The following is a 24,552-nucleotide window of genomic DNA, read 5'->3' as shown; positions in this document are numbered from 1 at the left end:
AGCTAATGGGGCCTCCTGCTGCTGCTGCTGCTGCTGCTGCTGCTGCTGCTGCTGCTGCGCCGCCACCACTGCACGATTTCTGTTCTCATCCTGAAGTAAAGTTCTTAACCCGAGGTACTATTTCTGGGTTAGTGGAGTCTGAAACCTGAAGCGTATTTAACCTGAAGCGTATGTAACCTGAAGCGTATGTAATCCAAGGTACCACTGAACTTTATTAATTTACACTAGTAAAACTGATTTACACACTGGAAGCCTTAGTAATAAATGAAATCCAAATAGAATTCTCCGTAGTACAAAGTGTGTGTGTGTGTGTGTGTGTGTGTGTGTGTGTGTGTGTGTGCGTGTGTGTGTGCGTGTGTGTTTAGGTTAGGAAGAAAAGGGGGAAAGAGGAGGGGGAATGGCGAGTGGGGTGGGGTTGGGTGGCAATGCTTCTATTCTTCTACTTAGTGTATGTGTGGGGTTTTGCGTCAGCGTCACTTGTGTGGGTTCTCTTTACTATTCGCTGGCTTTATTTATTTGGTGGTGAGAGAGATTGGGGGTGGCCTAGGGGGTGGTTGGTTGTCTTTGATTAGCTGTAGTGAAACTTGTTTTTGTGTCAAAATAAAAAAATTCCTTCCAGTGGCACCTTAAAGACCAACTAAGTTAGTTCTTGGTATGAGCTTTCGTGTGCATGCACACTTCTTCAGATACACTGAAACAGAAGTTGCCAGATCCTTCTATATAGTGAGAAGGTGGGGAGGGGTATTACTCAGAAGGGTGGTGGGAATGGGAGATTGGCAGATAGCTGAGATGAGCCTTGTTTTTGTGTGAGAGTGGTGTGTGTGTGTGTTTGGTTCAGGTTAGCCAGATTGTTTCGAATGCTGTTGGCGGGTTCTTGTTGTTGTCTTGTTGGGCTGCGTATGTGATAAAGGGGAACCATAGCGGGGTGAAGGCATCTTCTTTTATTTTTCCCCGTGTCAGTTTCAGTTGTTGGTTAGTTTTTCTAATATGGCTGTTTCCCATGCTATTTGATACCATTGGTCCGTGCTTACTCCTGACAGATCTCCCCAGTGTCTGGCTGTGATGTTTCTAGCTCCTGAGAAGTTAGGAGCTCTTTGTGTTGTGAGTGGGCATCATTGTCATGGAAGATGTTTAGTAGGGCCAGTTCTGGGGTGACTTCTAATACTTGCTTAGTTATTTTGCATATTTCTTGTATGATTGATGTCCAGAAGAGTTGGATTTTAGGACATTCCCACCACATGTGGAGGTATATGCCTGTTGAACCACAACTTCTTTCATCCCTGACCATTTGCAACGTTGGCTAAGGCTGGTGGGTGCTGAAATCCATCAACATTTGGAAAGCCACAGCTGCCCTGTCATTAAGAAAACCACAAGTTTCTACTATAGCTGCTGCGGTTGCCAATATAGACAGCAGCTTGAGTGGGCAGTGCTTGGTGGTGTTATTCAAAACTCTTGTCCAATTCAAACAAACAGGTTTTTAGTTTTGTTTTACAATGCCAAGGTTATAGCTGGATAGCTGTTCCCTTCATACTCCTCTTAAATACGGACTCAGAGATGGGTGCCATATCTGACCACCCATAAGCTGGCATTGTTTTGAGGTGCCGGTCCTTTATTTCAGAGGTGGAAATGCACCTGCATGTAGATATAGCTTTGGTATTTCTGCTCATTGGAGCGGCCAGTGTGGGGTAATGGTTAGAATGTCAGACTAGGACCCAGGAGACCAGGGTTCAAATCTCCACTCAGCCACGATGCTCACTGGGTGATTTTGGGCCAGTCACTGCCTCTGAGCCTAACCTGACTTACAGGGTTCTTTTCAGGATAAAATGGGGAGAAGGAGAACCAGGTGTGTGGCCTTGAGCTCCTTGAATAAAAAGATGGGCTACAAATGAAGTAAATAAATAAAGGATAAGTAGATCTCCCTTCCACATGGCCCATTTGTTGTTGTAATTTATATAAATTTTATTAGGTTTTTTTAACATACCATTTTCAACAATAATTAAACATATTTTTACATCTTATTCAATTTTTTTGACTTTTAGCAGTCCTGTCTGAAAATTTTCCAATCTAATCTCTTAGTATACATTTCTTATTTTCCCTGTTACGTTTAAAACTCATAACCAATATCTCTATTTTTTATCTACTTTGTAGCACTTCATATATTCCTCCTTACAAAACTTCTTGCAGTCCTACTAGCGTAATTTGTTGGTTACAATTGCTTTTCAAGTAGTTCATATACTTCTTCCAATCTTCTGTAAATCTCTGATCCCACAGGTTTTGAATCCTTCCCGTCATTTTGTCCAATTCTGCATAGTCCATTATTTTCGTCTGCCATTCTTCTTTTGTCGGAATTTCTTCTTGTTTCCATTTCTTCCACATGGCCCATTTGAACAAGAATTTGAAAATGCAAGCACAATACAGTGGTACCTCTGGTTACGTACGTAAATTCGTTCCACAGGTCTGTTCTTAACCTGAAACTGTTCTTAACCTGAAGCACCACTTTAGCTTATGGGGCCTCCTGCTGCTGCTGCTGCGCCGCCGGATTTCTGTTCTCATCCTGAAGCAAAGTTCTTAACCAGAGGTACTATTTCTGGGTAGCGGAGTCTGTAACCAGAAGTGTATGTAACCTGAAGCGTATGTAACTCAAGGTACCACTGTAGACTCACCATGCAGTGACTTTAACACGATTAAATAATGGTGTTGGCCTTTGGCCTTGGTTGTTGGTTTTTTTATGGGCATTTCATAGGTGCTTATATTGGCCTGGCTTTTAATCTGCATGCCTTCCCTCTCTGGTGTAGGCAAATCCCTGGAGACAGCACATTATGAGACAGCACACATATTAAGTTGACTCAGCTGTGTCTGTTTGCCACGATAGTGGGAAACAACCAGGTTGCTGTCAGTTACGGCGAATTATTTTTAGCAAGTGAAACGGGGCTCTTTCCTTCTCTGTGGACCTTTGCTTTGTGCTGGCGGAAGTCATCTTGCGGGCTGCTTCCTGCTTATCTCTCCGGGAAGCCAGTTCCCCTCTGCTAAGTCATGCATTGCCAGCCCAGGAAAGGACGCGTTCTCCCACCTCCTCCAACCTTGCGTTGCATTTGCATCATCTGTTGGTGCATCCAGATGGAAAAGCGAGTTTGCATTCTGCAAGGCAGGCTGTGTAAATAATATATCAGCTGTGGCTGCGCTCCTGATTCTGAACCCAAGAGCGATGTACCCAAATCCCCACTGAACTCAGACACTGCTTTTTCTCCTTCCCTTGGTAGTCGCTCTCAGGCTCACGGCTACTTCCTTAGTACAGACACCCTGGGGGAAATCTTGCTGTTCATCCATAAAGGCTGAACTGACATTGTCACTCCCAAACTTCATCCCCCAATGCCCACTTCTTCTCTAACCCTTCACCTGTGATGCAGCTGTTTCTAAGCTATGGGTGACTAACATTTTTGAACTTGAGGGCCATACTGGCCTGTGAGCATCCCTGCAGGGCTGCGTGTAAAACGATCCTGTTCAAAGTGTAAGAGTGGGCCTGGCCAATTTCTTATTTTTCTCTCTCTTTCTTTTACCCCAAAAGAAAAAGACATTGGGGGGGGGGTCTTGGGAGGGGTGTCACAAAAACCTTTCAGCATCATGGCATCACATTAGAGGAACCTCAGGAGGAGTCAAAAAATTAAAGATGAGAAATTTGATCTTGGGTGCCGCAAATAAACTGACATGCGGCCTGCCTGCCATAGGGAACCATCTCTGCTCTAAGGAATGCTAAGCACTTCTCTTTGTGCTAATAATAATAATAATTTATTTATACCACGCCCATCTGGCTGGGTTTCCCCAGTCACTCTGGGTGGCTCCCAACCAAATATTAAAAGCACAATACAGCATTAAACATTAAAAACTTCCCTAAAGAGGACTACCTTCAGATGTTTTTTAAGAATAAGATAGTTGCCTTGACATCTGATGGGAGGGCGTTCCACAGGGCAGGCACCACTGCCGAGAAGGCCTTCTGCCTGGTTCCCTGTAACCTCACCTCTCGCAGTGAGGGAACCGCTAGAAGGCCCTTAGGGCTGGACCTCAGTGTCCAGACTTAACAATGGGGGTAAAGACGCTCCTTCAGGTATACAGGACCGAGGCTGTTTAGGGCTTTAAAGGTCAGCACCAATACTTTGAATTGTGCTCGGAAATGTACTGGAAGCCAATGTAGGTCTTTCAAGACTGGTGTTATGTGGTCTCAGCAGCCACTCCTAGTCACCAGTTTAGCTGTTGCATTCTGGATTAGTTTCCAGGTCACCTTCAAAGGTAGCCCCAGGTAGAGCGCATTGCAGTATTCCAAGCAGGAGATAACCAGGGCATGCACCACTCTGGCGAGACAGTTGGCGGGCAGATAGGGTCTCAGCCTGCGTACCAGATGGAGCTGGTAGACAGCTGCCCTGGACACAGAATTGACCTGCGCCTCCATGGACAGCTGTGAGTCCAAAATGACTCCCAGGCTGTGCACTGGTTTGAAAGGTTGTTAGTACCTCTGATGGGGGACACATCATGCTCCTTCTGGAGCAGTTTCTCCATCTTTGGTTCCCACCTTGCACTCAGCTGTCACCTGTGGCTCCTAGAAGCTGTCTGCATGCGACAGCGGCCACACCCTGGGAACAGCTCTTCTGACCAGGTAAACCAGGTGAGAGTAGCTGATCAGACTCGAAACCTCAGTGAGTTAGGGACTTTCCCTGCATGCGAAGACAAGCTCTGGCAGATGAGACCAATAGTGGGTCCAATGGCCAAGAAGGCGGTTCCTGCGTGTGCCGTAGAGGGAGGTGAGGGGCAGATGGGTCTCATCAACCTGGGAAGTTATCTAGGAGAAGGAAAACTCTGGTCCTAAACTTCTGCTGCCTTGCAGGATATATTCAGGAGAAGAAAAGCGTAAGGAGTAATCCCTACAGATATCCGGAGTAGAGTCCCTAAGATGGCTGGATGGTGTCCCTTGTACACCTCCTTCCAGCAATTCCTGCAACCAAGACACATCTGGTGTCAAATGTATTGGTCTCCTTTCCTTTGGACCACATAAGCTTTGCATCCCTGGGAAGTCATTTTTGTGCTAATAATAATAATAATAATAATAATAATTTGTTATTTATACCCCGGCCATCTGGCTGGGTTTTCCCAGCCACTCTGGGCGGCTTCCAACTGAATATTAAAATACAATAATCTATTAAACATCTATTGACATTACCCCCAGATGTGCACTCCAACCTCTCCACTGACGTAGAGAAAAGGTCTCTCCCTTGCTTGCTTTCCCCTAGATGCTATTTTAGCTTCTATTGCAGTTCAGCATCAAGAGCATCTACTTTGCGTGCAGAAGGTCCCGGGCTCAATCCCTGGCATCTACAGGTAGGATTGGGAAAGATCCCTGTCTGAAACCCTACTGCTGCTCAGTGTAGACAGTACTAAGCTAGATGGAAGCAGTAATGGCAGCTTCCTACGTTCCTCTGGAAGTCCCAGAAAACCAGGAGCAAATGGGCCCATTTGGGGGTAGTCCACAGGTTAGTGGTAGAACATCAGTCCCTGGCATCTCCAACAGGTAGGGTTGGGAAAGAGCTGCTGCCAGTCAGTGCAAACAGTACTGAGCTTTATGGGCCAGTGGTCTAAATCAATATAAGGCAGCTTCCTATGTTCTTGATAATTATAATGAAAAATTATTCTTACTGTCAATTATTAATATCAATGAAAAAGACAGGCTAGTTTCATTGGATTAGACTGGCTAATCTCTTTTGGTATAAGTAATATGCTACATATGTTCCTGCCACTCCGGCAATAAAAGGATAATTTGCAGGTTTTCCGTGACCTCTCTGAGTTTCTTCCTATAATGAAGTCTGCAATATCGACGTTCTGTCTTGTGCATCCTTTGCTGTTGTCCATTGACGGTGTCCTGTGAAGTGAATGATTATTTGTTCTAAGAGCGAAGCCCAGCAGCAAACCCTTATGAGGATTTATGGATTGCGCCTCCGAAAATAAGCCTAACAGAAAACGCTGTTAGAGATGTGAAATCCATAACAAATTATGATGTCTCCTGTATTACAGAAACAGCTCTTCAGTCTCCTTCCTTTGTTGGAGAAAGTGGATTGGGAGATAACGTTTTTTGGGGAGGGTGGTTCATTTCCCAGAACAGTGAACTCAGCCTTCCATCAGGATGAAGCTCTGTGTCTATATGGAAAGGCCAGGTGGAGGGCATTCAGCCCTCGGGAGAGCAAAACAATGACAGAAGTCCACTGGCGCTCATTCTTTGCTGATGTAAACCAGCATTATGCCGTGCATGGACATTACAACCATACCGTATATTTGAAAAGCGCATGACTTCCCCCAAAACATCTATAGAATTGTAGAGTTGGAAGGGATTCCATAAGTTCATATTGTCCACCCCCCTGCAAAACTACAGATCCCAGGATTCTTTGGGGTAAACCCTGTGCTTTCAATGTATGACGTGGATTTGACCCAGGCAAACTCTTTTCTACTCAGAACTACATTTAATAATATGTTTCTGCACCCCCACCCATCTGACTGGATTGCCGCAGCCACTCTGGGCAGCTTCCAACAGAATATACAAAAACACAACAGAACATCACACCTTAAAAGCTTCCTGATACAGGGCTGCCTTCAGATCTCTATGGAAGGTTGTGTAATTATTTCTCTCATTGACATCTGACGGGAGGGCGTTCCACAGGGAGGGCGCCACTACAGAGAAGGCCTTCTGCCTGGTTCCTTGTAACTTCGCTTCTCGCAGTGAGAGAACCAGCAAAAGACCCTTGGAGGAAGACTTCAGTGTCTGGGCTGAATGATGGAGGTGTAGAAGCTCCTTTAGGTATACAGGGCCGAGGCTGTTTAGGGCTTTAAAGGTCAGTACCAACACTTTGAATTGTGCTCGGAAACGTACTAGGAGCCAATAATGGGTCTTTTAGGACCAGTGTTATATGGTCCTGGCAGCCACTCCTTATCACCAATCTTGCTACCGCATTCTGGATTAATTGTAGTTTCTGAGTCACTTTCAGGAGTAGCCTTCAGATGACTTCTTAAAGTCTGATATTTGTTTAATTTCCTTGACATCTGATGGGTGGGCATTCCACAGCGGGGCACCACTAACGAGAAGGCCCCCTAACCCCACAGATCTGTCCACGAAGGTGGTAGGTGGAGCTCAGACAGAGATGGTGCTATAAGGCAGAAGAAAAAGGTTGGAATGGATCTGCAACTTCTGTCTGTGATGGAGGGGCCACTTCTCCCTTACTGCCATTGCTGGAGCCAGTCACCCCACTGCCACTCCCAGACAGAAAGAGAAGTGCAGACAGAAACTGCAGGTCCATTCCAGATCCATTCCAGCCTTTTTATTCTGCCTGCATCTCTGTCTGTCTGCTTTCCATTGTTCCTGTTATTATTTTTTAAAGCATTAGGGAGTGCCTGGGCACGCCACCCCCTCATGCCTATGCTATGGATAGCCTTATCGAATCTATTGAATTCTCACAAACAGTTACTGAAGGCAGCCTAGCTGAATTTTCCCCATTCCCCTGCCCCACTGCAGCCATCTGTGCAGCACCCCACCCCAGTCCAGGGGCTCCTTCTACCCTCAGGAGCAGCTTTGAGGGGCACAGGAGGCAGGAGTGAGAGGAAGAGCCCACTCTGTATGACAAGCACCCGTTTTCTCTCTCCAGAGACTTTTTAAGACTGATGTTTATATAATGTTCGCACTGACATCCTGTTGAGCTTTCCGATACAGCACAATTCGTTGACAGGATAATGGATTTAAAAGCCTTCTTTCCTTCCTCCATCCTCGTTTTTTTTTTAGCAAGCAGTCCCTCATTGCAGAGCAATAAAAATGATGGAAGTGCAACATTACACTGCTATTTTAGTCTCATGGTTTTCCTCAACAGTTGGGGGGGGGGGTCTAGTGTGAACAGTCCAATAGATTAACACCTCAGTCCTGTATTTTTGCTTATCTGGGAGTAATCCCCATTCAACTCAATGGAGCTTACCTCTGAGAAGAGAGTACAGGATTGCACTGTTAGCCTCATTGCCTGAGATGGAGTAAAGTTTGGAGCTGCCACATCCCTTTAACCAGCTCATCAAGTGCTGTGCCCTCCCTGTTATTGGGCAATGAGCATATGAAGCCGTCTTTTCTTAAGACTGACCATTGGTCTCTCTAGCCCAGTCTTTCCCAACGTGATGCTTTCTTTTTGTTTTGCGCTACAACTCCCATCAGTCCCAGCCAAGGCCAATGCTGTGTATTCTGATTGGCAGTGGCTTCCTAGCGCTGTAGTCTAAACCACAGAGCCAAGGGTTTGCCAATCAGAAGGTCGGCGATTCGAATCCCTGCAACGGGGTGAGCTCCTGTTGCTCGATCCCAGCTCCTGCCAACCTAGCAGTTTGAAAGCACACCAATGTGAGTACATAAATAGGTACCGCTCCGGTGGGAAGGTAAACAGTGTTTCTGTGCGCTGCTCTGGTTTCGGCATTCCGTTGCTTAGTCATGCTGGGCACATGACCCAGAAAAACTGTCTGCGGACAAACGCCGGCTCCCTCGGCCTATAAAGCGAGATGAGCGCTGAAATCCCAGAGTCGTCTGTGACTGGACTTAACTGTCAGAGGTCCTTTACCTTAACCTTTAAATCTAGAGTCTCAGGCATACGATGTTTCCATCACTCGCTACCTGGTCATTTAAGGCAAACCTGTAGCCTTCCAGGAGGTGCTGTGTTGTTTTTAATATTCTGTTGGAAGCCACCCAGAGTGGCTTGGGAAACCCAGCCAGATGGGCGGGGTATAAATAATAAATTGTTGTTGTTGTTGTTGTTGTTATGCTGAACCACAACACCCATCAGCCCCAGTAAGTATGGCCAATGGCCAGGGATGATGGGAGTTGTAATTCAGCAATATCTGAAGGGCCAGAGGTTCCCTACACCTAATACTAAGGCAGCGGTGGGGAAACCTGCTGTCCGTGGTCCCCATTAGGTCTGCTAGGGCCCTCCAGCCAGCCAGCCAGCCAAGCAGGCAGAGCCGTGGCTGGACCAAAAGAAGGCTTGCGAGCAAAACCTTGCAGAACCCTGTGGGAAGCACTGTGCCCCTCCCTTCACACAACCTGACAGTCAGCTGATAGCTCAGTTGGTAGACAATGAGACTCAGCATCGTGGGTTCGAGCCCCACACTGGGCAAAAGATTCCTGCATTGCAGGGGGTCAGACTTGGATGGCCCTCATGGTCCCTTCCAAGTCTACAATTCCATGATTCTAGGATCATCAGTGCTTTGCAGGCAAGAAGTGCTGGCAATTGGGTGATTGACAGGTGGGTAGCTCCTCCCAGGTCCAGTTCCGCACCGCTGCTTTAAGGGGAGACAACAGCTATTGCATCTGGGACTTTCTGTGGGCATTTGCCATTGAGCTATGCTGCCTCCTTGAAGTGACCATTGATATCACAGTTGCCAAGCCGTCCTCTGGGCTGTTCCTGACTTCTCATTATTCATTTGAAAACAGCAGAAAGTCCTGTGGCTCCTTGAAAGCTAACAAGTTCGCTGTTGTGCAAGCTTTCATGGTTCAGGTGAATGTTTGATGGAATTTCTAAGGAAATAAGCCGATGACTCACAACATATTTGTTACTCTTTAAGCCGCCCCGGGTTCTTTTTAAGCTGCAGCAAACTAATGCAGCTTCTTGGAGTGGTTTGCTGACTCCCTGTGTATCCCCCCCCCCCGCTTTCTCCATTGAATGCATCCAGTTTAATGGATTCAAAGTGGGTTAAGCAATGTATTTTTGAAAAATTGTATAGCAAAGGCTTCTGTTACAACAAACTATAATAATAACATGCCTTTTGAGCAATGTTAGCCTTACTATGAGTAGACCCATCAAAATCAATAGTCCTAAATTAGACTGCTTGCAATGAGTCTACTCTTGAGTAGAAATAGTACAGTGGTACCACGAACGGGATCTGTTCCGGAAGCCCGGCCATATCCCGAAAACTTTGTAACCGGAGATGCCCTTGTGCGCACACACGCAGCGCAATTGAGCGCTTCTGCACATGCATGCACGGTGAAACCCAGAAGTATACACTTCCAGGTTTGACGCAGCCATAACCCGAAGATTCCGTAACCTGGAGTTTATGCAGCATGAGGTCCGTATTGCATAAAACTCCATGGGCTGTATACATATACAGTGGTACCTTGGGTTAAGTACTTAATTCGTTCCGGAGTTCCGTACTTAACCTGAAACTGTTCTTAACCTGAAGCACCACTTTAGCTAATGGGGCCTCCTGCTGCCGCCACACCACCGGAGCACAATTTCTGTTCTCATCCTGAAGCAAAGTTCTTAACCCGAGGTAATATTTCTGGATTAGCGGAGTCTGTAACCTGAAGCGTATGTAACCTGAAGCGTATGTAACCCGAGGTACCACTGTACTGAAAGCTCCCCCCCCCCCAAAAAAATAGTGGTTGAACTGATATATTTTATTAAGGAAATAAATAAATAGAACCCACTTAATATTGTCCAAAGCAGGGTTTCCCAAACTTGGGTCTCCAGCTGTTTTGGGACTACAATTCCCATCATCCCTGCCCACTGGTCTTGCTAGCTAGGGAGGATGGGACTTGTAGTCCCAAAACAGCTGGAGACCCAAAACCGAGGCAGGACCGAAAATTGTTCACAAGCTCATTTTAGTACATCAGAGCCAAAGGGCAGCATACTCTGGCCTCTACTGTTCCCCACTGCCTCCCACAAATAACTGAGTTGGGCACATCCGTCAGCCAGAGAAGGAGCAGCTGCTAAAAAGAATATTCTGCAGCAACCGCTAGGTACTCTAAGGGTGTTACATGCAACGAGTGTACAGTCTTGGTACCTGTGCAGAGAAATAGTTGAGCAGTACACTCATACAGTTATTTGACTCTGGTGTTCAAGGAGTTCAGGCTGTGTGCACAATTAGCTGAGCTGTACACAGATGAACACGTGTTGGGACCATAGCTTGCATCTGCTTTGCACTCAGAAAGTCCCAGGTTCAGTCCCTGGCCTCTTCTCCCTGTAGACCTGGGGAAAACCCCTGTCTGAACCATTTGGGGATGCTACAAGTCAATGTAGACAATACTGAGCTAGATGGACCAATGTTCTGATTGGTGTAAGGCAGTTTCCTAGGTTCCCTTTTCACACAAACACTCGTACCTGCGTAGAGACAGCTGGTGCCCGTGTTCAGTGAGCAAACGTTCTGTAACTGCAGAATTATTAAACCACTCCGGGTTTAATGGTAGTTCTGTGAGAGGAATCATAGCATTGTAGAGTTGGAAGGAACCACAAGGGTCATCTAATCCAGTCCCCTGCAATGCAGGACTCTTCTGCCCCAACATTGGGCTCGAACCCCTAAACCCTGAGATTAAGAGTCTCGGGTTCTATCAGCTGAGCTATCCCAGCAGTAGGGGTTTCCTAACAATTCTCAGCACCCGTAACAAACCATAGTTCTCAGAATTCCTTGGGGAAACCATGACTGTTGAAAGTGGTGGAATAGTGCTTTAAATCTACGGTGTGAATGTGGCTGTAGTGCCAAATACTGGGGAGCAACAGCAGGCATAGATATCAAGGGTAGACAAGCTGTGACTCCAGATATTGATGGACTCCAAATCCCATCAGCCCCAGCCAGCATGGCCCATGGTCAGAGATGATAGGAGCTACAGTCCTAACAACATCTAAAGGACCGTAGTTTCCCAACTCCTAGTACTGTTGCCTTGATGACCTCCTTATGGGCTTCCAAGAGGCATCTGGTTGGCCATGGTGCGGGGACAGGATCCTGGACTCGATGGACATTTTTTTGGTGTGCTCCAGCAGGGCTCTCCTTCTGGTCTCCTTGCTGTAAAACAGATGGTCTTGGGAATGTTTCCTGAATCCGGATGAACATTGATATTAAACAGGACCAGAAGAAAAGAAAAACGAAGTGTACTGAGTACATACTGTACATATCCTAGCAGGGAAACAAAATAGGGATGGTGAGAGCTATTATTGAACTGATTTCAGCCGGAAAGTGAATGCAAGCTTTCGCTTCAGGGTTTTTCAGAGCTTATGTTGATGCTGGAAAGTGGAAAAATACTTGAGAAAGAGCTTCAAACTTGCATAGTCCTTGACCCCTTCTGTGTGATGAACTGTGTGCAGAGCAAGTTCAGTCAGCAAATGTGTTCGATTTAGACCAGGTGTGGGGAACCGTTCTCCCACCAGGTGTTGTTCTTGTTAGTCGTTTAGTCGTGTCCGACTCTACGTGTCCCCATGGACCAGAGCACGCCAGGCCCTCCTGTCTTCCACTGCCTCCCGCACTTTGGTCAAACTCACGTTGGTAGCTTCAAGAACACTGTCCAACCATCTCATCCTCTGTCATCCCCTTCTCCTTGTGCCCTCAATCTTTCCCAACTTCAGGGTCTTTTCCAGGGAGTCTTCTCTTCTCATGAGGTGGCCAAAGTATTGGAACCTCAGCTTCACGATCTGTCCTTCCAGTGAGCACTCAGGGCTGATTTCCTTCAGAATGGATAGGTTTGATCTTCTTGCAGTCCATGGGACTCTCAAGAGTCTTCTCCAGCACCATAATTCAAAAGCATCAATTCTTCGGCGATCAGCCTTCTTTATAGTCCAGCTCTCACTTCCATACATCACTACCAGGTGTTGCTGAATTATAACTCCCATCACCCCTGACCATTGGCCAGGCTTGCTGGGGCAGGTGAGAGCATCAAAGGTTTCCAATATAACTAATTTAGACTAATTCCAGAATCCAGCTTTTCTGGCAACAGAATCCCTTTGCCGCAGAATTTTATCCAGCTTAAATCTGCAACTCTTAACTTTGATCCAGCTCAACATTCCCTGACCCAACATCTTCTCTGCGTTGATGGCTCAGTTGGTGCTGATAACACCAAAGTTGCAGGTTCGAGCCCCATATGGGACAGCTGCATATTCCTGCATTGCAAAGGGTTGGATTAAATAATCCTCTGGGTCCCTTCCAACTCTGCAATTCTTTGATTCTATGGCAAATAACTTCCTGCCATTGTTGCTCTTTCTATTCAAATAAAAAGGGGTGTTTGTTTTTCAATGCTTTCTTTTTTGGGGGGGACCTTTATTGGGGCAAGGATTCCTTATACTGCAAAATTGATGGCACTATATAAATAATGATAAAATAATGGTTCAGTATAAGGCAACTTACTGCGTTCCTCCAATATTCTTAAATGTGATGTCAGGTGCAATGGTGCAGTTAATGTGCCATTTCTTGTTATGTGTATAGCAGCCTTGAGGAAGCTTGAGCAGATTCCAGAGCAGGGTGAGGAGGTGGAATGTAACCCTTTCCTTTCCTTCCCTGCCATGGTACCAGACCAAACGAAAGCTCACTCCACAGCTGCTTTTTGCATTTCCTTGAAATGTAAACAGCAGCTTCAGTGGGGATTCCCCCCCCCCCAAAGGATCAGCTGCTGAGGGTGGACTTTAAGTCTTTCCTTCCCTACCATGATACTTAAAATCCCCTCTCCAAAGCAGCTTATCACATTTCAAGAGATAGCCTCCATTGGTATCCATGGAGGTTTTCCTTGAAATGCAAAAAGCAAATTCGAAGAGGAGTGTTTTGTTTTTTTGGTCAGAGTACATCAGTGGCGTAGCGTGGGTTGTCAGCACCCGGGGCAAGGCAAGTAATTTGCGCCCCCTAACCCGTGGATTTTAGCACTCGAGTCTCTTCCGCGCACCCCCAGATGTTGCGCCCGGTGCGGCCGGCCCCCCCTGCACCCCCCACACTACGCCACTGGAGTACATTGCTTAGAGACAGACAATTAAATTCTTCCTTCCCAACACATGGCAGTATCGGTATTAAACTTGCTCAACCTGCCCCTGAGCTGCTATTTGGGAAGCAAGAAAGCATGCATGTTAATTGCTTTTGTGCAATTAACGTCACACCTACTTTCGCCCTGAGGTGCAGAATGAAGTAACAGAAATGCAAGGCGCTCCCCCCCCCTAATTTGGGGAGAATTAATGCATTCACCCCGCATCCACTCCTCTTGCCAATTCCCATGAAGAATCAATAAGTTGCTTTTGAGTCACAGCTCATTACTGAAGAGAGCATGTCAGGATGTCAGAAGCAGAAAGAGTCCTGCAGAGTCACAAAAACACCCTTTTGGATGGGGACATGCGATTAAAGAAAAGAACTGTGCCACTGCACATTTTATGAGTCTGCCTGATTCAGGTGCAGTGCCGGATTTACGTATAAGCTAGACAGGCTATAGCTTAGGGCCCCACTCTCTTGGTACCCCCCAAAAAAATTAAGAAAAAAACCCTGGATGTACATTTCCAAAATATAAGATAAAAAACAAATAAAATAAAAGCTACATACAGCAACAGTGGCAAATGGCTTTAGATACCTCTTGGGTCCATAAATTACCATATGGCATATATTCAACACACAAAAACAGCGACAAAGCGACAATTTGTTGTTGACAGAGGATAAAGGGCCCTTCAGTAGCTTAGGGCCTCATCAAACCTAAATCTGGCCCTGTTCAGGTGGCGATGCTATAGACTTTTGTTGAGGAGCAAGCCCCACTGAATTTAAGAGGGCTTCCTTTCAAGGTGACGTGCATAGGATCGCACTGTCAGTGGCTAACATGTTGGCCTTCAATCCAGGTTTCAGTGCCACTGTGGGTGGAAATTTGAACCAAAGACTTCCTGGTCCTAGCTGGGCTTCCTAGCCACTCTCATAATCACACCCCTTCCTTGGAAACCTTCAACCTGTAATTTGAGTGAGGAGGTGATGCATCACTGTCCCAACATGAGAGTAAACATAGCAAGAGCCCAAAGGCCTATTTAGTCCAGCATCCTTTTTTTCACCAGGGCCGATCAGATGCGAATGGGAAGTCTGCCAGCAGGACCCGAGTGCAAAAGTGCTCTCCCCAATTGCAGTCCCCAACCCCTGGTATTCAGAGACAGTTCCGCTTCCAACAATGGAGGGGAAATGTTATCATTGTGGCTGGTGGCCACTGGAAGCAGTACCCTCCATGAATTTTGCCTAATCCTTTTTTTAAAGCCATCCCAGTGGGAGGCAGTCCAAAAGGTTGATCTCTCCCCCCCCCCCTTGTTGTTCCAAGTTAAAAACTCTATTTTCAAGGGGGAAGAGTAAGTCAACTAGATCTGTTCACCGATTTCCTCTTCACTGTGCGCAAAGCCACAATACACATCTACACACACGCACACACCCCTTAATCTGCACTGAAAATGTCTTGTTTTTATTTGTTTGTTTTTAACTGAAAAGGTAGATCCTGGGAGTAAGTGCAAAGTGCAAAAATCAACTGACAGGAGAAGCTGAAAGTAGCATAATAATACGCAAAATATTGTGTATCTGAAGAAGTGTGCATGCACACAAAAGCTCATACCAATGACAAACTTAGTTGCTCTCTAAGGTGCTACTGGAAGGAATTTTATTTTATTTTTCACTACTGCAGACCAACACGGCTACCTACCTGTAACTAGAAATATTGTATATTATTGAACTATTAAATGGGTAATGCTCACTGTTTCTGTGAAACTTTGGAACCATGCAGCTAATTTCTTAAATCTAATCCTCCTTGATGGCTTTATTTGATGATTACCTCATTCCAGCTGCTGTGTGTGAAGGAGAGAGAGAGAAAATGGATACAGCTGATCTCTGTTCTCATTCCAAAGGCAGTATTAAACTCGCTATTGCATACAAAAGCAAAAGAACAGTTAGCAAACATGCCACTGCTAGTTTTAATTCTTTCAATAGTTTGCAAAGTGCTCATTACCTACTAATGCCCCATTATTCCCAACCCATTGACTGAGTCATTTACCAGTTAAACTCTCCTTGTGGTCAGCTTAAAAGCGATTAAAAGGAGGTAGGTGTTAAATGGATTGCAAGAACTGCTGGTGGGGTTTTTTGGGGGGGGAATTGTGGCCACTTGTGGCAGTATCACACCTTATTGGCATTCACCATTCCATTTATCACTCTCCTGCTGAAATAGGAACATTTTGGCCCTCCAGATGTTGTGAAACTGCAGCTTCCATCCTTTCTGGCAGCTGGCCATGGTAGCTGGAGGAAATAAAGAGAAACCTTTTGCTCCCTCTTTCACAACACCAAAACTTGTGGACATCCATTGAAGCCAAACGTTGGAAGATTTGGGACAGATGAAACTACACTGCACATAGATAAAATATATGACTCGCTCCCACAGGAGTAAGTGATGGGATTCTGCTGGCATGCCTGTCAGTGGAGGTTGGGGAGAGATTTGGTTTGATTCACATTTCAGTTTGGACCTATTTATTCTGCAGTTCCTGATACAACTCCTTTTCCTCAACTCTCACCTCATATCACATCCCATTCCTGCAAACTGTCAGTGGGACAGAGGGGAAGTGGGTAGGAACAATGGAGAAATTCACTGTTGTTTGCATTTTAATAAGAAACTACCCAAGGCACGCGGGACGCGGGTGGCGCTGTGGGTAATACCACAGTGCCTAGGACTTGCCGATCGTATGGTCGGCGGTTCGAATCCCCGCGGCGGGGTGAGCTCCCGTCGTTCGGTCCCAGCTCCTGCCCACCTAGCAGTTCGAAAGCATGCTTAAAGTGCAAGTAGATAAATAGGTACCGCTTTATAGCGGGAAGGTAAACGGCGTTCCGTGTGCTGCGCTGGTGCAGGCTCACCAGAGCAGCGATGTCACACTGGCCATGTGACCCGGAAGCATCTGCGGACGGCGCTGGCTCCCGGCCTCTAGAGTGAGATGAGCGCACAACCCTAGAGTCTGTCAAGACTGGCCCGTACGGGCAGGGGTACCTTTACCTTTACCTTACCCAAGGCACACTTTTCGAGCCAGTAGGGGAACAGAAACACAGTTATCCCTCAAAATTCACCCTTCTCTGATTTTTGCAATTTGGATTTTGGAAAAATGAGAAGCTGAGAGAAACCACAATTAAAAGAACATCTTTGCACATTAGGAAAAGTGCTATGAATGTTATGGTCGTGATGGTGATAGCTGCTTTCATTACGAAATAAGCTCAGCCTAGATCTCTACCCCACCCCACTTTGTGATACAACAACAGTCATAGGCTTTCTTGGTTCCACACGTGTCCACCTGGATTTATTCCAAAGAGCTGCCTACACTGAGGTCTTTTAGACACAGGTGGAGAGGAAACGCTTAACTCAATGTTATTACTTAAAGAAAAGTGACAAACAGGAAACCCAGTCCAGGATTTCCTGCTTTACTTTGGTACTAACCCTGCATAGACATGTTAAATCAACAAGAATGACAGCATCATTTATTTTCAGTTTTGTGTGACGGGGAATCTTATATTGTCTTACAAGCCTGTCTTCATTATAACCAAGTGAAAACAAGAAGGCTGTGTCACTGCAATCCTCGTTTCATAGCTTGGTTTCTCCATTCCTGGATGAGTATTAAGTGGTGAGCGTTTCAAATAGCAGACATAACTGTGTTTCATTGTTTAGTTTACTTTCAGCTGTGATAACCCTGCCTTCAAGAGACTCGGTTTTTATTATTCTCCTGAAGAATCCCCCCTCAAAGCTGTGTGTTAATGCCAATTGAACAGATAAGCTTGCTGTCATTTGTGGTTTTAAAGCAGAGGCTTTCAAACCTTTTAGGCCTTCAGGGAATGCTTTTTTTCTTTCTTTTGACACACTATTATTCTTCCAGACAGTAGATTTTTTTTCTGGTGGGATTCAATCACGTACATACTGGCAAATTCAGGTTGTGCAATTGAAGTGAATTCGGTGCTCTTCCACAACAAGCTCACTTCTTCTCAAAATCAATACTTTTTGTGATCACAAAAATGGCAGAAAAGCACGCCAGAAAGTGTGTGGGGTAACAATTGCTCGATGTTGTCTAACATCCCTGCCATCAGATTGAACGCTCCATAAAGAGTCAGTTTCATCTTAAAACCACCTAAAGTTTGTGCATTAAACAGGTTGTCAGGAAGCAGCCCCTGACTGACCTGTTGAGGAAACGGTGAACACTGGGCAGAGAATTAGGAACCATGTTGTGACTGGTTCATGTTTGGCTCATGTGGGCATGTTAAGAACGTAAGAAGAGTTTGCTGGCTCAAACCACTGTCCCATTTAGTCCATCATCTTGTTCTCATCGTGGCCAACCAGATGTATGGGGAAAACCCACAAGCAGGGCCCGATCCCAAGAGCACTCTTCCCTGGAGGCTCAGAGCCATTGATTTCCTTCTTCTCCATCGATTTCTCCAACCCTCTTTTAGAGCTATCCATATTGGTGGCCACCAGGGCCTCCTGTAGTTTAACTCTGTGCTGTGTGAAGAAGTACTGGAATTTATCAGTCCTGACTATTCCAGTAATGTTAGGTCCCATTGCTGTGAATGAAGAACAGGGCCTGCCCAAGCATATGAAGTAGCTGCCTCAGGCGGCAAATGTTAAGGGATGGTGAGCTGTGGGGTAGGTTTGGAGGATGAAGCTGTGTGTAACCATGCAGCCTGCAGTTTGCTCCTTAAGCTAGCTTCAGGTGCGGTGGAGAAATGTTGTGTATGAAGTACAATTCGACTGCCAGACCAGCTGCCTTCTGCCCATGGAAGCAGCCATCTTTTCCTTCACCTCAGGCAGCAAAATGGCTTGGGCCTGTCCTGATCAAGACTGTGCCTTAGAATGTACTTCTCTGCTCTGTTTAAAGCTCCTGTGAGGAGCTAGAAACTTTTGAAACGTGTGTGTGTGTGTGTGTGTGTGTGTGTGTGTGTAAAAGGATAGAGCTAATTTCATTGTTTCAGGCTCTTGGTTAATTTTATTGAATTATTCTTTGCTCTAGGTATCAAATGACAGCTACAGTACAGTGGTGCCTCGCAAGACGAAAAGAATCCGTTCTGTGATTCTCTTCGTCTAGCGGTTTTTTCGTCTTGCGAAGCAAGCCCATTGACGGATTAGCGGATTAGCGCTATTAGCGGTTTTTAGCGGCTTATCGGCTTATCGGATCAGCTGATAAGCAGCTTAGCGGCTTAGAAAGGGGGGGGGAGGGAAAAAAACCCGCAGGAACTCGCAAGACATTTTCGTCTTGCGAAGCAAGCCCATAGGAGATTTGTTTTGCGAAGCACCTCCAAAACGGAAAACTCTTTCGTCTAGCGAGTTTTCAGTCTTGCGAGGCATTCGTCTTGCAGGGCACCACTGTATTTGTTAGTTGACCAGAAATTCATCCTGCAAAGCTGCCCTAGAATATCCTCCCACTCAAGAAAGTGAAGATCATGAGACATTTGATTTTATTTCTCTCAGCATTTTCTCTCTCAGTCTAAAGGGTTTTCAGAAGAGGCAGCTTGGAAATGTTAAAGAAGCCTTTTAGTCACTGCTTAGCATTCAGGCTTGAGGAAGCAGAAGACAGATTTATCTCTTCTGCCCCCACAAATTCCTCATCCCTCTTCTCTGCCAAGGCCAGAAGGGCTTTGGCTCAGAAGGGGTCAGGAGAAGGGGTTGTTTCCAGAGCTCCTTGGAAGAAGGCAAGGAGTTCTTCTGCTGGAAATAGTTGCTCCTCAACATATCCTTTGCTCCCTGGTGATTTTATTTGCCATGTGCATTTTCTCCTCCTAAGCTTCACGGTACGCGCACAAAAAGCTTATTCACTGTTTCACATTTTCCAGCAATGCTGCTCTGCTTTCTTTTCTTTTTCTTTTTCTTTTTTTTGTTAGCCAGCAGAGTGGTTTAGCAGCTGGGCTGTTGTCCAAGCTATTTGGAATTCAAGAGTAGCAGAGAAGGCGAAAAACAAAGAGCCTGACGCTTAACCCCTTTTTTCACTTATTGGACATTCTCATCCCACCCTTTTCTTGCAAGGAATTCGATGCCAGCAGCATAGGAAACGTAGGGAACTGCATTGGACCAAGCCAGACCAATTGTCCATCTGGCTCAGTGTTGTCCACTCTTCCCTGCATGTATGGCTCTTCCCCTCCAACCCATTTTATCTTCACAACAACCCTGTGAGGTAGATTAGGCTAGAGAGATTGACAGGCCCAAGCTCACCCAGTGGTTGGGTGGGATTTTTGACTCGAGCCTCCCCAGTCCTCAGGGATGGGGGTGGGGAGGATCTTCAGATCTCATTGGCCTCCGACTGCAACCTCCAAGAGCTGTTCAACAATAAAACAGCCTTCCTTGGAAGGTGATGGACTTCTCCAGGATAATCAGGGATTATTTAGCTGTGATTCTTGCATTGCTGGGGGTTGGGGGTTGGAAGTCCCTTCCACTTCTACAATTCTGTGAGTCTTCATCTCCCGATTGACCATGCTAGCTGGGAGCTAAAATGGGAGTTGGAGACACTAGACCATGAATAGGCAAACTAAGGCCCGGGGGCCAGATCCGGACCTAAATCCGGCCCTCCGACGGTCCAAGAATCAGCATCTTTTTACATGAGTAGAATGTGTGCTTTTGTTTAAAATGCATCTCTGGGTCATTTGTGGGGCCTGCCTGGTGTTTTTACATGAGTAGAATGCGTGCTTTTATTTAAAATGTGTCTCTGGGTTATTTGTGGGGCATAGGAATTTGTTCACACCCCCCCTTCAAAACATAGTCTAGCCCCCCACAAGGTCTGAGGGACAGTGGACCGGCCCCCTGCTGAAAAAGTTTGCTGACCGAGACTCATTTGTTGCTCATTTGACATTGCAGCCAGTAGGTGTGCACCACTGCATTCCACGTAGTGCTTGCCGCAGAAATATGTAGTTTCGCCCCCTCCCCCTCTCCACACGCACCCCAGGCACTTTTTGAAGACTTCTGTTGAGTTGTTTGGAAACCCAGTCGGTGGATTTGAAGTGTGTTGGCTGCAGTACAGGAGCTTGATCACATGGATAAGGCTCTGCAGAGAGAAACTGGAAGTCCAGCACATTCCTTTGTGGTGACACATCTGTGTTGTAGGGGAGAGGCTTTTGCAGCAGCCGCTGAGTTTTATCTGAAAGCTGTCAACATTTTGAAAGTTGAGGCACTTTTAGTGGTTCCCCCATGCCCCTGAGGTTTGGCTGCACGTCACCAGGGGCTGAACCTCCAGTGGGACAGCACCTGCCCTGTGGAACTCCTTGCCACTAGAGGTTCAGCAGCAGCCATCTCTACTTGTATTCTAAGAACTGTTATTATTCAGGCTGGCTTTTCGCACCCGAGATTCTTTGCCAACCATCTCTTGCTGATGTGTCTGACATTTTTTAGACTTGTACAGTTGGAAGTGGGACCCCAGGGGTCATCTAGTCCAACCCCCTCTGCAATGCAGGAATCTAAAGCTTCCATGGCCGATGACCATCCAATCCCTTATTGTAATGCGGTGTTTTATAGTCTGTGGTGCCGCCTTGTGAGGAGTTATATAAAAGTGCAGTTTATGGATATTTAAGTAAATAAACCAACAGTAAATAAATGCCTGAGCTTCTCTCTTTCTCTCTCCCACTTTAGGAGTCACCGGCCAACATGTCTCTCAAGAAGGAAGGTGTGCAGAAGAAATGGGCTGCCTTGAAGGAGAAGCTGGGTTCTCAGGACTCCGATCAGACGGAGGCCAACCTGGAAAACGCAGAGCCGGAGCTGTGCATCCGCCTCCTGCAAATCCCATCCGTGGTGAACTACTCAGGGCTCAAGAAGCGGCTGGAGAGCAGCGACGATGGCTGGATGGTCCAGTTCCTGGAACTCTGCGGACTGGATCTCCTGCTTGAGGCCCTGGACAGGCTTTCCGGGAGGGGGGTCTCCAGGATCTCGGATGCCCTGTTGCAGCTGACTTGCATCAACTGCGTGCGAGCAGTCATGAACTCTCAGAAGGGCATCGAGTACATCGTGAGCAATGAAGGCTACGTCAGGAAACTCTCCCAAGGTGAGAGAATGTTTCCCTCGTTCGTTCCACGCAGTGTTTGCAGGCACACAATACATGTAGTGGGATGCGGGTGGCACTGTGGGTTAAACCACAGAGCCTAGGACTTGCCGATCAGAAGGTCGGCGGTTCGAATCCCCGCGACGGGGTGAGCTCCCGTTGCTCGGTCCCTGCTCCTGCCAACCTAGCAGTTCAAAAGCACGTCAAAGTGCAAGTAGATAAGTAGGTACCGTGCTGGCGGGATGGTAAATGGCGTTTCTGTGTGCTGCTCTGGTTCACCAGAAATGGCTTAGTCATGCTGGCCACATGACCCAGAAGCTGTATGCCGGCTCCCTCAGCCAATAAAGCGAGATGAGCGCTACAACCCCAGAGTCGGTCATGACTGGACCCAATGGTCAGGGGTCCCTTTACCTAAAACATGTAGTTGCAATGCAACAAAAGTAGACCTAGACCATGGGTAGGACAAACTAAGGCCTGGGAGCCCAATCCGGCCCAATCACATTCTAAATCTGCCCCACGGACGGTCTGGGAATCAATGTGTTTTTACATGAGACTCAGGAAACACTGTGAGAGGAAATGAGGCCGCCATCAGGGGTAGCAACAAAACTGACAATTCACCGTGCTAGAGAAGAAACTTAGAATTTTATTTTTTTTAGTTTCTTCTTCCATTAGAGTCACAAAATGTTTAGGAGCATGTGTACCCCCAGGAAAAAAAGCACTGGAAGTACGCAACCAAACTGAGCAGGGGCTCACTTTCCCCCAAGCAGGTGGGATTTGTGCCTTCTGAACTAAGCCATTTCCTAATTTGTTGTCTCGAGGTTAGACTAGGGTTATTAGACATCCCCGGTTCCCAGGGACAATCCCTGGATTTGTAAACCTGTCCCTGGACAAATTCCGTCCCTGGAATGTCCCCAGATTTTCAAATCTGTCCCCGGGAAACGTGGCAGCGGCAGCCTCAGCAGCCCGGAGCCAGTCTGGTACTGCATTTGGCTCTGGCTGGCTTCAGGAGCTGCTCACTGCTGCCACCACTGCCGAAGGGGAACCAGGGATGTCCGGTGGCCCAGATCTCCTGCCCCCTTTGTTTTGACAGATCGGGGGAGGCTTGAGAGTCATGGGCGGGCAAGCACTGCCCAGGAGGGGCACAAGACGCGTGGTTTCTCTGCCAGGCAAGGTGCAAAGCCCTTCTTTTGCACCCTGTGAAACATAAATGTGCAGTTTTTTTAGAAAACCAGGCAACAGTCACCTGCCCATGACTCGCGAGCCTCCCCCGATCAGTCACAACAAAGGAGGAAGGGAGAAGGAGATCGAGGGAGGCTTGGGAGTCGTGGGTGAGCGGCGCGCCATTGCCCAGTTTTTTAAAAAAACTGCGCATTTATGTTTTACAGGGTGCGAAAGAAGGGCTTTGCACCTTTATACAATATGCATGTGTGCTTGGGCCCAGGGTCTTTTGCCTCATCCTCCCCACTACTGACTCCCTGTTGCTATTCAGCTTCAAAAGAAAAAGTGTCCCCGGATTCATTGAAAAAAATCTGGTCACCATAGGTTAGACATGCCCTCATGGCTGACCTGGGTCCCTCTGTCTCTGCAGCACTTGACACCTCGAACGTCATGGTCAAGAAACAAGCGTTTGAGCTCCTGGCCGCTCTCTGCATTTACTCTGTGGATGGTCACGCTCTGGCGTTGGATGCCCTGGACCATTACAAGGCAAGCAGAAAGTCAGATGTATTGTTAAAGGCACAATGTACACACACGTATGAAAATGCTCTGCTGAATCAGATCAAAGGTTATCTACTCCAGTGTCTTGTTTCCCACAGCGACTAACTGGATGCCTCCAGCTATCCTACAGGTAGAGCTTCATCTAGGGATGGGTGGATTGGCCACTTTGAAAGTGGTTTACCTAGCAAATGTAAATAGATAATAATAATGAGATTTAGTAGTGGGGAAGGATAGGGGAAGGGCTGCAGCACCCTTTGCATGCAGAAGGTCCTAACTTCAATCTCCAGCACCACCAGGTAAGGCTGGGAATATCTCCTGCCCCAAACCCTGGAGAGCTGGTGCCTGTCAGTGTAGGCAGCAATGAGACGGACCAATGGTCTGACTCTGTATAAGGCAACTTCCTGTGTATCTACATATGTAGGCTCTTCATATAGAGCGATATGGGGAGAGCTGTAGCTCATCTAGGAGGGCATCTGCTTTGCATGCTGAGGGCCCCAGGTTCAATATTAATATCAATATCAATATTAATATCAGTGTTGATATTGATGTTAATATTAACCCAGCTGACTGGGTTTCCCCAGCCAGCATGTACAAACACATAATGCAGATGTACCTTGGAAGTTGAACGGAATCCGTTCCGGAAGTCCGTTCGACTTCCAGAACGTTCGACTTCCAAGGCGCGGCTTCCGATTGGCTGCAGGAATGTCCTGCAGCCAATCGGAAGCTGCGGAAGCTGTTCCAGATATTCGGCTTCTGGAAATAATTTGAAAACCGGAACAATCACTTCCAATTTCCGAGCGTTCGGGAGGCAAAACATTTGAGTTCACAGGCATTTGGCTTCCGAGGTTCCACTGTAAAGCATTAAATGTTAAAAAGTTCCCTATACAGGGCTGCCTTCAGATGTCTTCCAAAGGCTGTATAGTTACTTATCTCCTGCCTGCTGGAGTGTAGCACTGCCAGCCAGTTTAGACAGTACTGAGCTAGAAGAACCAATTGCCTAACTCATTTTAAAGGAGCTTTTTATGTTCGGCTGTTTTATTAAGAGACT

At 46.7% G+C, this 24,552-nt stretch overlaps 1 protein-coding gene across 5 annotated transcripts in view; it reads left to right on the top strand.

Moving 5' to 3' along the window:
- INF2 (inverted formin 2) overlaps positions 1 to 24,552 on the top strand; it is a 75,834-nt gene that overhangs the window by 14,071 nt on the left and 37,211 nt on the right. For all 5 annotated transcript variants that reach the window (XM_083517037.1, XM_083517039.1, XM_083517038.1 and 2 more), the window contains exons 2-3: positions 21,383 to 21,791; positions 23,377 to 23,492. In XM_083517037.1, coding sequence (XP_083373163.1) covers positions 21,398 to 21,791; positions 23,377 to 23,492 — 510 coding nt within the window. In that variant the 5' untranslated portion in view covers positions 21,383 to 21,397. The remainder of the gene's footprint in view (positions 1 to 21,382; positions 21,792 to 23,376; positions 23,493 to 24,552) is intronic.

Source organism: Podarcis liolepis (assembly GCF_965112155.1).
Source record: "Podarcis liolepis genome assembly, chromosome: 1".
NCBI classification, from domain to species: domain Eukaryota; kingdom Metazoa; phylum Chordata; class Lepidosauria; order Squamata; family Lacertidae; genus Podarcis; species Podarcis liolepis.
Note: the sequence above shows the minus strand (reverse complement) of the source record. Positions and strands in the feature narration are given on the sequence as shown.